This window comes from Panthera pardus, unplaced genomic scaffold (assembly GCF_024362965.1).
Source record: "Panthera pardus isolate Hobbes unplaced genomic scaffold, ASM2436296v1 HiC_scaffold_22, whole genome shotgun sequence".
Lineage (NCBI taxonomy): Eukaryota > Metazoa > Chordata > Mammalia > Carnivora > Felidae > Panthera > Panthera pardus.
The window spans coordinates 56,891,238-56,904,299 of NW_026526788.1; the positions used below are offsets into that span (position 1 = coordinate 56,891,238).

The 13,062-nt window shown below is 42.4% G+C and overlaps 1 protein-coding gene across 2 annotated transcripts in view; it reads right to left on the bottom strand.

Moving 5' to 3' along the window:
• Window positions 1-13,062, bottom strand: part of HPSE2 (heparanase 2 (inactive)) — a 677,801-nt gene that overhangs the window by 120,625 nt on the left and 544,114 nt on the right. For both annotated transcript variants that reach the window (XM_019459090.2, XM_019459091.2), the window contains exon 9: window positions 11,368-11,482. In XM_019459090.2, the coding sequence (XP_019314635.1) occupies window positions 11,368-11,482 (115 nt within the window). The remainder of the gene's footprint in view (window positions 1-11,367; window positions 11,483-13,062) is intronic.

Below are 13,062 nucleotides of genomic sequence, written 5' to 3' on the forward strand. Positions count from 1 at the left end.
GCTAGCAGATAGAATTAACCTGAATTCTTGACTTAACAAAGCTGTGGCAGAACCACAGGGATAAAATGAAATAGTAGTGAAGAGTCACAGAACTCAGAACCACTGGCTCTACCTTGCTGTGTTCCCTTGGGTAAGCTGCTGGGCCTCTCTGGGCCTCATTTTTCTTCTCTGCCAAGCAGGATGGGTATATCCTACCTGCCTTATCAGGGAGTTGGGAAGGCCACATGAATTAATAGACGGAAATAAGCTGTGGAAACTTATAGTGGGCCTTAAATAATAAAGTCAAAGAAGCCAAAGAAGAAAACTATTATTATACAGGTTTATGGAATATGAAATGATGTTTTAAAGGGTTTTGAAGATTCTAAAACAATCTACATGTGCCAACTAACATAATTGTAACTAAAATTTTTCATGTTACTTACAATTTGTAAATAGTAATTTATAATTTGTAAACCTACTTTTGGGGATGGCTGTTTCCCACATGTTCCCATCTTTCCGAAGATGTAAGAATTTCATCCAGTTGCAAGGAATAAGTTTCATATATGTTTAGAATAGGTAATAATGATCACATTATTATGTACTTACTAAGTGTCAGGCACTATTGTTAAGCCCATGAGGCACAGACCATTAGTATCCCCATCATACAGATGATGGAAGATGAAGAATCTGCAAAACATGATGCAGAAAGTAGACAGAAGAGTTGGCATTCACATCCAGATCTGTCTGACTCCAGAGCCCCATCTCTTAAGCACCAAGATCTACTGCCTCCCAGTGTGCACACAACACCTGACAGTAAAAGCCTGCCTCCCATATTTCCATCACTGAGCACTGCACTGCAGCCCCTGGAATCCCAGTCACTAAGCATCTTGAGAGTTCAGTAAGGACTGCCTATGAGTGGGAATTATGGGGGATATAAATACAGCAGAGTAGGAGAGGTGGCTTCTGTTTTCAAGAAGCTGACACAGAGGAAATTCAATGTAACCAAACAACTCTAATAACAAAAGAAAATGATAACTGCTATCACAGGGCTACAAGAGTCTTAAGAAAAGAGGGATCCCTTCCTGAATGATTTAAAAGTGAAATAGTGCTTTTTTATTTTAAAGGTTTTAATAATATAAGTTCACCTGGGAGGTCTGTATGAAGATACAGGTATGGAAATCTCGAAGACGAATCAGAAAACATCAGAGCTAAAGGGGGACCTCAGATGGTCACATTCAACAACCACTTTTGAGATGGATCCAGAGCACCCAGTGCCCCAGGATGAATGAGTTGGTGGCAGAACCTGATATCAGATCTAGGACTCCTGCTTTTCCTTCTGTCCTAAGACACTCCTTCCTTTCTAGCACCACAGGGCAAGGAGCTTTCTTAGGAGCAAGTATTCTTTGGGTAACTAATATTACAAATGTCCACTCCTGACATGTTGCACAGGCCTTCCCCAATTATCCCTTCTAGTCTTTTCCCTCCAGCCGGTACTAATGTCTCCTATCCAGAGATCTGGCTCTGGAGATACTGAGTGAACAAGACAGACCTTCACATACATCACCTATCAGCTACCTCTCCAAGGTTCTATGTGTTATCTCTCCAAACAGATTGCAAACATGGAGAGAAAGAACATGTCTTTATTCTTTATGTCCCAGAGCAACTGAAACAGTGCTTTGCTTTAGTGTATGTTACAACACCCTAAGCATGAGGACATAAAAAATTATCACTGAAGTTTTTAAACAGACACCAAAATAGAATAGTCTGATGAAATCCTAAATGTTCACTGCCAGCTTCTGCAAGTATCATTATTCCACCATTCTCATTTCAAAGCCTGTTGAGAGGTGACTTGGGCTGTATGTGGAGATGGCCAGGTCGGTGGCAGAGAAATATAGTAGGCATGAGGCTCAATTGAGGATCCCAGATGTAGGGGCACCACCATGATTCTCACAGAGACTGGAAGCAAAATGGTTTGCCAAGTGTAGAGTAGGAACCAGGTATAGGGGGAGCCCGAGATAAACTGAACCAGGCAGTTCACTGGCTGTCTCTGCGCCTGGCTACGGGTGGACCAGGATTCAGGGTGGCCTTAGAGGCACTTCATGACCTCTGACATGCCGCTGAGCCTCTCCCCGCCAGCAGCCTTTGCAGATTCTACTACCTCTGAGAGAATGCTGCGCTCTTTACCTGCTCCCCCAATGGCCGGCTGCCTGCTCCGGTTTTCTATATCCTCTCTCCCCATTATTCTTCAAATGAGCAGCCTGCTTGCTTCCTACACACCATTCTGAACTTTGTAATTAATTATTTGCTATTTTACTTGTTTTAGTCTCTACTACTAGACTGTAATCTCCAACAAGGGCAGGGTCTCGCCTTTCTCCTTCATCTCTATGTCCTCAGAAACTAGAACAGTGTCTGGCAAATAATAGTCAATGAATATTTATCAAATGAATTTGTGATAGACAGTATTAAAATTTTGTTAATATCTTGATAGGTGAAGCAAAAGTTAAGTACAAAAGAGAAAAGGGGAAGATAATTGCTATTTAATCAGGGTAAATAGAAACTTCTAACCCAGTGGTTCCCAAATCTGGCTGCATGTTAGAATCACTTGGGGAGCTTTAAAAAATACCAACACCTGGTATCCTCTACAGACCAAGTGAATCAGAATCCCTGGTGGTGGTGCCTAAGCACAGGTATTTTTTAAAAGCCCCCTAGGCGACTGTAATGTGCGTAGGCTTGAGATTCACCGTTCTAATGAAGAGAGGCTATAAGGATTTTGACGTCAAGACAAGAACAGTGAATTCTGGAGGAGAAGACAGGCCTGCTCAAGTTAAGTTTAAAGTGAGTCAAAATGATGTGTTCTATTTAGTCCTTTCAATGCTTAAAACCAAATCAGAGATAGATAATAGTTGAAAGTGAGGTAGCTAATGACAGATTTTTAAAAATTTACAGTGTATATTTAAATAGGTATTAAAAACAAAATTCCTGTGTATGTATTCTATCTCTATTTTAAAAGACTCCTGCTTTTATTTACACAACAACAAGAACACAATTGAGTTTAGAAAGAACGTAATGTATTCTCTTTGGCTTTCAGGTCACTTCTATCAGAGTCCTGTTGGTTCCTAAATGTCATAACCAGACCTCATTGTGCCCGTAGGTTTTCAATAGAATGCTTAAGAAATAACCTTAAGTTTGTCAAACTGTGGCGGTCGCAAACAATCTTTCCAACCCACCAAAGAGCATTCTATTTTTTCTCCCTTTTCTCTTCCCCCCTCCCTCCATTCCTCTCTTTCTTGTCAGATTATTTTTAAACAATGTCCTTCTCAGTGTTTTAGGTGAACTGATGAGGTTAGGTGAGGTGCGGCTTCTCTCATTTCCAGAGCTTGCCTTGCTCCTCCATCATGTGAAGGCCGCTCTGAGGATGGCACCCGCTCCTGAGCTCAAATGCCGTGCGGCTATAATTGCTTCTTCTCCCTAATTTATTTAGGTTGCCGCACGCCTTCCCGTAGCTGAAATCCCTCACAACTGCAATCTGGGAGCAATATAAATGGTTGATGGCAGTGAGAGATTTTCAATTGTTGCTTCTCGGTGATTCACGTAATGTGCTGTCATTAGCACTTTGATGTGACATATCATGGTTGCCAGGGCTTATTGGGCCATTTATAAATACCAAATGAAGGTGTTAGAGTTGGTATTGCAGTGTGGTTACTGCCTTCATTGCCTTCACTGGGAAAGGCTGGCAGCGTCTTCTCGGGAGGAAAATAAATTGTAATTTTTAGTTTGCCTTTAACCATTTGCAGTCAATCCCTCTCAAGGGCAAGAATCACGCTTCCTTTTTTGTTTCTCTAGTTTTCCTGTAATTTAATTTTTGCAAAAATATCTACTTTTCATATGATAGTTACCATTACTTTAGTTGATTTCCAGATTATCTGTACAAATAGTCAAATGAATACTATCTCACTACAGCTAAGTCACGTCATTAATGATAATTATCACTATGACTTACAGAATTTTACACTCACAAAGTGACTTTATAAACAATAACAGCAGCTGACACTTATTGAGTACTTACTATGTGGTCAAAGACACACAGGCATTGGCTTGTCCCATCCTCTCCAGCAATGCTATGAGACAGACACTTCTGTTGCCCCCATTTTACAAGGGGAGATTGATGTTTTTTTGAGGGTTACTAAGCTAGTAAATGGTGAGGCTGGGTTTGAAACTCAGGTCAGCCTGATTCCAAAGCCAATAGTTTTAAGTACTGCTTTCAAATACTCCCCACTCCCCACCCCAGCATAGTTAGGCCCCCTTTCTAGAGCCGGAAACACGGTGCTGCACACCGCGTCCGTGCCTTCTGACTTCACACGCAGAGCTCTTTCTCCAGCCCGAGGCAGCCTGCATCAGGCTGAGCTGGTGTAAGTGCTCAGGTGTGTTGCTCACATCCCATGTGCACCGCTCAGGTTGAGAACTAAGCAAAGAATGAGGACTGGTAGTTCAAAATCAGAGGGGCTTCCATTTAAAGCGGTTGAGGCAGAAGAGCTGCCAGCCCGGTCTGATGGGGCAGCCACAAGCTCTGAGCTGAGAGGCCAGGGTTTAGAGGCACAGAGGAGGAAAGAAGCAAGTCACACCTGCTGGGCATGCAGCCCGGGAGCCATGGCCACTGACATGAGCCAGCCTGGATCTCAGTGATTGATGGCGCAGCGGTGGAAGCCCTTCTCTCAGCGGCTGCAGGGCCCCACAAAGAAAGGCTGCTCATGGAGAAGTCTTTGTCAGGGCCTCTAATGAGAGGATTGGGTTTCACATCACAGCTACCCCTAAACAGGTACATTCTGCTTCTTTCATCTTCCTGATGGCTCCCACGGGAAAGAAAAGAAAAAGAAAGGCAGCTATACCAAGAAACAGGTCACAGGCTGGTTTGGCTAGGGTTTGTACCTCCCCCGCCCCACCACCTCCAGGGCTGTAGCTTTGAAATTCTTTAATTTTCACACACCCTGTGTGGCCACTGGACAGCAATGGGAAAAGCTTTCCTAAGAAATTTTTCATAATCCATCTGCCACGACTCTGGGATATTGATGCCCTGTCCCTTTGCACATGCTATTGCCTCTGTTTGGAAGATCCTCCCCAGACCCCAAGCTCTTCTTCCTATGGCTAACATGTCCTTCTCTTTCAAGATCCAGCTCAGGCATTGTCTCCTCCAGAAAGCCTTCCTTGATGTCCCATTCCTGCCCTCCACCCAGGCTGGCTTCTGTTCCTCTTCTGTCCTGCTAAAGTACATCTGCCACAGTTCCTGCTGACTCCTCTGTCCTCCATCCACACTCTAAGCTCCTTGATGGCCAGGACAGTGTCCCCAGGGCCCATCACTGCATCTAGCATACAGCATAAGTGTAATGAGTGTTTATGAATAAATGAATCATGAATAACAAATGAATTAGGCTGGGATAATATTTGCTTAATTACTTAAAGACTTAATTCTTTCAAAACACGATTTTTTTCTTTAAAAAATAGCCTTGGGGTGCCTGGGTGGTGCAGTCAGTTAAGTGCCGACTTTGGCTCAGGTCATGATCTCATGGTTGGTGAGTTTGAGCCCTGCGTCAGGCTCTGTGCTGACAGCTCAGAGCCTGGAGCCTGCTTCGGATTCTGTGTCTCCCTCTCTCTCTCTCTCTCTGCCCCTCCCCTGCTTGCACTCTGTCTCTCTCTCTTTCTCAAAAATAAATAAACATTAAACAAATTTTTTTAAATACTAAAAATAAAAAAAAACGCCTTAGGGATGTCTGGGTAGCTCAGTCAGTTGAGCATCTGACTCTTAATTTCAGTTCAGGTCATGATCCCAGGGTCATGGGATCGAGCCCCACATTGGGCTCCACACTGAGTGTGGAGCCTGCTTAAGATTCTCTCTCTCTCGGGGCACCTGGGTGGCTCAATTGGCTGAATGTTTGACTTTAGCTCAGGTCATGATTTCGTGGTTCGTGAGTCTGAGCCCACATCAGGCTTGCTGCTATTAGCGTGGAGCCTGCTTCGGATCCTCTGTCCCCCTTTCTGCCCCTCCCCTGTTTGCATTCTCTCTCTCCCACAAAAAGAAATAAACATTTAAAAAAAGATTCTCTCTCTCTCTCTGTGCCCCTCTCTCCCCTTCATGTGCTTTCTATTTCTAAAATAAAAATTAAAAAAAAAAATTTTAAAGCCTTTTTTTTTTTCAGATTAAAAAAGCAATAATGCTGACTATAGCAATTTTACATATAAAAGAAATCCACAAAGAAGAAAATTAAAACTGTCTATAATCCCACTACCCAAACAAAACCACTTTTAGATATATGAAGAGATTCCAGTAATTTTCTATGTGTATAAATATATATGAAATCAGAATCCTATAATCAGAATCCTATTGTCCTATCTAATTTTCTCAAGGAACATAACAGTATCTTTTGGAGCTAGATAGAAAAGACATTTTTTATTGCAATTTAAGTGATGAAAAAACTGGTACCAAAGATACACAGCTAATTAATGGCAGAGTTAAGAACAGTACCTATGAATCCTGTCATAGTCCCAGGCTCCTGCTGCTCCCCATGGGGCCTCCTATGTAAGTGGTGTTGTTCTTACAAGAAGAAATTGTGCATTAATCCAGCATCAATGGAACATGGGTTTGTAACTGGACATTCTCGGGAAAGAGACAGACTGAAGCTAATCCTGCATCTGTGTCGGAGCTGTGCAGTGCATCAGGGGCACTGTCTTACATGTTCAAGGAAAACAAGGATGGAGCACTTAGGACCTCATCCCTGTGACAGGCTAACCAGCAGAGTTAGGCAGGCACCATTAAGATTCAGAATCTCCTTCCAGTAACCAAATGACACCTGAAGGCTTGGCTTGGAGCATGTTGCTGTGGGAACCAGAGCCATAGGCTCAATCCCACCATAAACTAGTGAGTAATATTCCAGTCTATGACCACTGACTATATCCTAGTATACAGAACGATGTATACAGTAAGTGCTCAGTAAATGTGCATTGGGTTGAACTGAATATTATTATTCAGCAGTGACAATCAGCAAAAAGAAGGTGACAGCAAATATAATTATCACCAGCACTACACCCAGTAGAGAAAACACAGTCCAGTGGGAACTAGCTTTCTGTTTTATTCTAGAAGACTAAACTGTAATCCCCCAAACACAAACACACGCCAGACTGTTAGCTCTGCAGATGAGGGAACCATATCTTATTTATCTCTGTGTCCCCAGAATACCTAGCACAGAGCCAGACACATTTGAAGTGTCAATGTTTTTTGAATTGAATTATATTTGCTCGGCTGGCGTGGGAGTTAAAAAGATGTTGACTAGTAATTCACCATTCCCTTCCCTGGAAGCTCTGTAAATCAAGCTCTTAAAAAAAGCACAAGCTAAATTCCAAAACCCTCTCGTAGGAGAAATGCCCACGGCTGGTGGGGTCTGGACTATGTCCACCAAATGTGCAGATCTCTTCTGCACAAACATCACTTACTCCCAAGGGAGCCCCTGACTGGCTGACTGGCTGTGGAGACTCACACATTCCCTCTTTCCCAATGGCAGGCAGGTCAGGGGAAAGGGGTGGGAGTTGGTGATGAAGCACTGCTGAACTAAATGTTCTCCTCTTCCCAGGAGAGGGAAAATCTCCAACAGTAGGAGTGTTGGCACTTTTCTAGAGGAACAACCATAAAGAACATGGGATGTAGCTGGAAATGATCTTTTGTGAAGACAAGTTTCTTTTTTAAAGGGCCACCCTCATCTTCTCTCTTACCTTAGACTGGAGCAGCACTATTGGAATGGCCTTGTCAGAGCTGCTAGAATCCTACAAGCTGGGATCAAAGTTGACTGGGCAGGTGGAGGCGTAAAATGGGATATGGGCTAAGCAGCCATTAGGCCAAGTTCCTCACTTTTTTCTAAGTTTTTCTAAGAGCAGCAACAAAACAGAAACAAAAACAAAACAGTATTTGCTAATAAGGTCTTTTCCTTAAATGCACTGAGCTGGGTTTGAAGAAACTGGAAGGGAGAATACTGGTTTTTCTGGAAGACAATCAAAACACAACTCATGAATCCCCTAAGCTTTCAACAAACTCTCTCGAAGATTTAATCACAACATAAAATCCACAAGTTTTTACTGGCAATGTTCGGTCATCAACTGCACAACTCTCTGAAGTGGCAACCAGTATGACTCCCAGGTCTGTCTCCATTACCCATTCCAGAGCCTGCTGGCAAGGTCTGTTTGACTGGTGCCCTGGTCTAGCCTAGGAAATTTTTTCCAGGGTCAAGTTCTCCCAGCTATCAAGTTCTCAACTTATAAGGTGCAGAATTTATTGGCACAAAGAAAGATAAAAAGAAAGCCTGAAGCCTGCTACCTTAAGTGCTTTTACACTTTATCAGAGTGTGGTGTTTCTAGGGATACAGCTGCCCAGCTCACTTGAGCGGTTGTGCTGAATCAGTGGGACTTACTTTAGCTTGCCATGAACTCATGTGAGCTCTGCTGCCACCACCTATCAAGTGAGGTCTCTTGTGCTGGGCTTGTAAAGGAAGTCCCCTGCAACAACACTCATTTGGGGAGAACCAAAGCCATGAGGACTTGCACCTTTAACCTACACACAGCCAGCAAAGGTGCACAGAGAACTGATATGGAATCCAGGTTTGTCCAACTCTGGAAATCAAGCCTGTCTAGTCACCCGAAGACCCATCTTTTTTTAGCTTAAGGTTTTCTTCTCTCCAGTTCCTTAAGATGCCCATTTCCATCTCCAGACCCAAATGAAGCAAGTATTGGCCGCAGACCACAGGACAGACACCAAAGAGTACCTCAAGGAAGAGAGAAGACAATCAGATGTAGAACTAACTACAAAACTCTGAGAGCTCCAGCTCCTTGTACTTGTCTGACCTTGGACAAGCCACTTAATATCTTCACAGAGCCTTAGTTTCTCTTCAGCAAAATAAATATAAATAGTTCTACTTCTCTCACCAGCCTCTCTTCAGAGCAATTACGACCAAGTGCAATTACCTTGTTTATATGTTTATTTATTTTCCATTTTTCACTATGCTTCATTAGCTTATAAGCTCCAAGGGTTCAGGAACCTTGTCTGTTTGGTTCATCAAAGAGGCCCTCTGCCAGGAATAATTATCAGCATGTAGTACATGATCAGGAGGAGTGAATGAAATCTGAATGAGGAAGGGAGGGGATAAAGGCAAGAAGGGAGGACAGAGAAGAGGGAGGACAGCGTATATGGAGCATTGTTGAGGTACCATATATGAAAGTGGTCTGTACATTATTATTACAACTACAAATAACAGCTGATGCATTAATTGTACTAGATCTTTTAAAAATATAAGCTAGGTTGTATTGCTTCCCTGCATAAAACCCTCCAGTGGCTTTTCATACTACATACAATAAAGTCAAACTCCTGTTAACTGACAAAGCCCTATGTGATCTATGTGGCCTCATGTCCAACCAGTCTCCCCCTTCTCTGTCAGGCCCCCATCACTCTGGTGTCCTTGTGTTTCCTCAAACATGCCCAGCCCATTCCTGCCTTGGAGCCTTTGTGCTAGCCCCTTCCCCTACCTGAAAGTTCCTCTACAAAATCCGCATGGCTGGTTCCTTGTCATTGGGCTCTTGCCTTAAATGTCACCTTCTCAGAGAAGCCTTCCTATACACGCATTCCAAAAGAGCCCATACTGTCTTCTTGTTCTAGTACTCTATTATTTGTTTATTCATTTATTTATTATTAATCTCCTCCCCAGTGCCTGATGGGTCAATAAATATTTATTTTTGTATGACATTATATTTGTTTAATGCTGACACCTCATAGAGACTTTTCTAGTTATTATTTTGTTTTATCTCTACAAGTTTATGAGCTCAAATAAACAAACTGAAAATTCCCTCTGCACTGTACATTAGCTTGCCCCCCCCACCCTGCCCCCAAACACACACACTTTCAGAGAGGTATCCCGGCCTGCCAACAAAAGCGACTGTGCTAATCAGTTTTAATACTTGTGATTTGACTGGAGTTATGTACAATCAGTGATATAATCATTACCGAGTACTCTAATCTAGAGGGACTCTTTGGAGACATGAAAATGGTACTGTTGGGTGCCACACTGGTCTCTGTTCTGGGTTTGGAGGCCTCCTGGCTCAGGGCAGGGGTGAGAGTGAGAGGAATACAGGGTAGAAATAGGCAGAAGGAAGTAAACGGCAGACACTCACTGATTCCACTTGGGTTTGCTTAGTGTGAACCCAAGGGCAGCACTAATTCTGTTGGAAGAGCACTGGATAGGGTGCAGGGATGGGTTCTAGAGCTGGCTCTACATCTCCCTTCCCCTCCTCCTACCTGGACTATCAGCTCCTCTGTTTTTGTTTTTTTCGTTTGTTTTTCATTTATTTATTTTTGAGAGAGCTTGAGAGAGAGCGTGAGCACAAAGCGGGGAGAGGCAAAGAGAGAGGGAGACGCAGAATCCGAAGCAGGCTCCAGGCTCTGAGCTGTCAGCACTGAGCCTGACATAGGGCTTGAACTCAAGAACCTTGAGATAATGACCTGAGCCGAAGTCGGCTGCTTAACTGATTGAGCCACCCAGTGCCCCTCAGTTCCTCTGTTACCGGAGATGTGACCGGATCTCCTCAAAGGGGAACCCCAGCTCTCATAGTCTGTGAGCTAATGAGAGGAGTCTGACCTTTCTCCATGACCACGATGTCTGTGAAAAGGATAATCCATGTAATATTTCTGATGAGTGCAGCTTTCTGGACTAAGTGGGATCTCTGTGATTGCTCAATACAGGAATGAACCAAACTAAGTTCTCTGCTCCTGCCATTCTTCTTTAGCCTTCCTTTTCCCAGAGAAGCTGGTGTTCTGGGCAAATCCCCTCGTTATCACATAGGGATCAACACCTAACTGTAAGTGCACTTAAGCCACTCCCAAGAGATGGGTTCATACTGCATCTGATCATGGCCAACACGCTCCCATCTGCTTTCAACATGTTGCATCTGACGTTAACTAATGTCTCCTATTAGCATTAAAAGAAAACAATCTGGAAAAATTCACTCTCAAGCAGAGTTCAAACAGGCTACAAGTAGATGTGGAATCTCAACTGCACAAGGTTTGTTTAAATAATGGTAGTAAACAAATATATAAATATATAAAAATTCATATACATATATAAATGTATATATGTATATACATACAGGCATATTACATAGGTGTGTATATATAGATGTGTGTAGTGAAGCCAAAAGTCTGTGAAATGGGTCAAGAGAACAACGACATGAATGCTTTTGTCCAATTTATGAAATTAACAGGTAACAGAGGGAGGAGGAAAATTCTCCCATTGTGGAACAAGGTATAGTCAAAACAACTGAATCACATGGAAAAGGAGTTAGGAATCTTTATCTCACACTTACTGGTAATGGGTTGAAATTCTGGTCCACAAGGTGATTGTATCCATGGTCAAAAAATGAGTGTCGTATCACAACGTCAATACCCTGATTGGCCAGCATTCCTAAAGTGTTCAACCATCTAAAAATCAGGAAAAAATGCTACATCAATACATCTTAAAAGTGCCATATAACAAGCTTTGTCGGGATTGGCTAACACACATGCATATACACCAACACCCACCATTTACCTAGTACTTTAAAGGAGAAGATTATTTTAAGCAGTGAGTACATAGCTGGAAGACACTTTAGAGATTTTCAAATCCAGCCTCTTCATTTTATAGGAAAAGAAGCAGAGATCCAGAGGAGGAAAATAAATTGCCCTTGGCCATAGAATATTTTGTTGCTAATGACTTACTCCTATAAAGAAGTAAAATTAAAAAAAAAAAATGAACTAACTAAAATGAATACCCTAGCCACTTGTAAGCCTAATTATCATCCCTCCACCCCCTGGCCATGGGACACAATCACAGGAGCATGCACACCATATTCTCTGTCACTCAAACTCCTCTGCTTGCACCCTATCACCATACATGTACCTTTCCTGGGACTCTAACATACTCTTATGACCTATCGGTTCAAGAAGGGGTCAGCCATTTGCATCCCTCATATATCACTGTCAACAGTCAATAAAATAATAATTTTCCTTGGCACTATAATTAACCATGCAGAGATTCAAGTATGCTACCATTACACATATCACAATTAAGGACCTGCATTGTTCACACATTATCACATATTCCACTATGCCAAATATCCACTTTCCAGGGCATGCTATCCTTCAAAAGTACTTCCCTCTTGGTTCTTCCAACACCCACTGCTAACTCTGCCTTTATTATTTATTCATTCAATTTGTTCACTCATTCACTTATTCATTTAATTTTCTTCTGTATTCCAAATTCTGAAACTTATGGAAATTTCTAATTGTAAGAATATATGTAAGATAAATGTGACTGGGAGCTTCAGTCTTCCAGTGTAAAAGATAAGGCATTTCACAATCTTTCCTGAGCATGCGTATGAGCCTATAATCTGTACCTCTTCTCTCCTCTGCTCTCACCCTAAATTCCATTCCCTGACTCTAAAACTATTCTTGGCTGCCCCAAACGAGCATACTTTGACATACTCACCTGAGTCTCCATACATGTTTTAACTTCTGCTTAGAATTCCCTTCCTCTCCTCCTCTAACCCACCTTATCTGGCAAATTTCTTCCCATCTGTTAACATGTCTCCAGGTCAAGTGCCATCTCCTTCCAAACCCTGCTGGTACAGAACAGTAGTACCTTTTTCCTCTGTACCTTCCCAGAACTCTTATTTATACCCTCTGCCTGCCCACGATAATTTCTTTCTTTCTTCTCTGCTGTCTTCCAGTTGGTTATGAGCTAACTGAGAACAGACACAATGGTTTAGCTTTGTACCCAAAACACTCATCTCAGTTCCTAGTGTAATGTGGGTGCTTCACACTCTGTTAAGTTGACATTGATCTGGACAAAATTAGATTGGAGGAACTTTGAGAATCAGCATTCAGCATACTAGGGACAAATTATGCATAGCTATGATTTCCCAAATTTGAAACCATATGGAATGCCAAACCAGTGACTTGTAGAATTAAGCTTTTTCTTTACTAGAATAAAGCACATTGCTAATTTTTATGTTATGAATGAA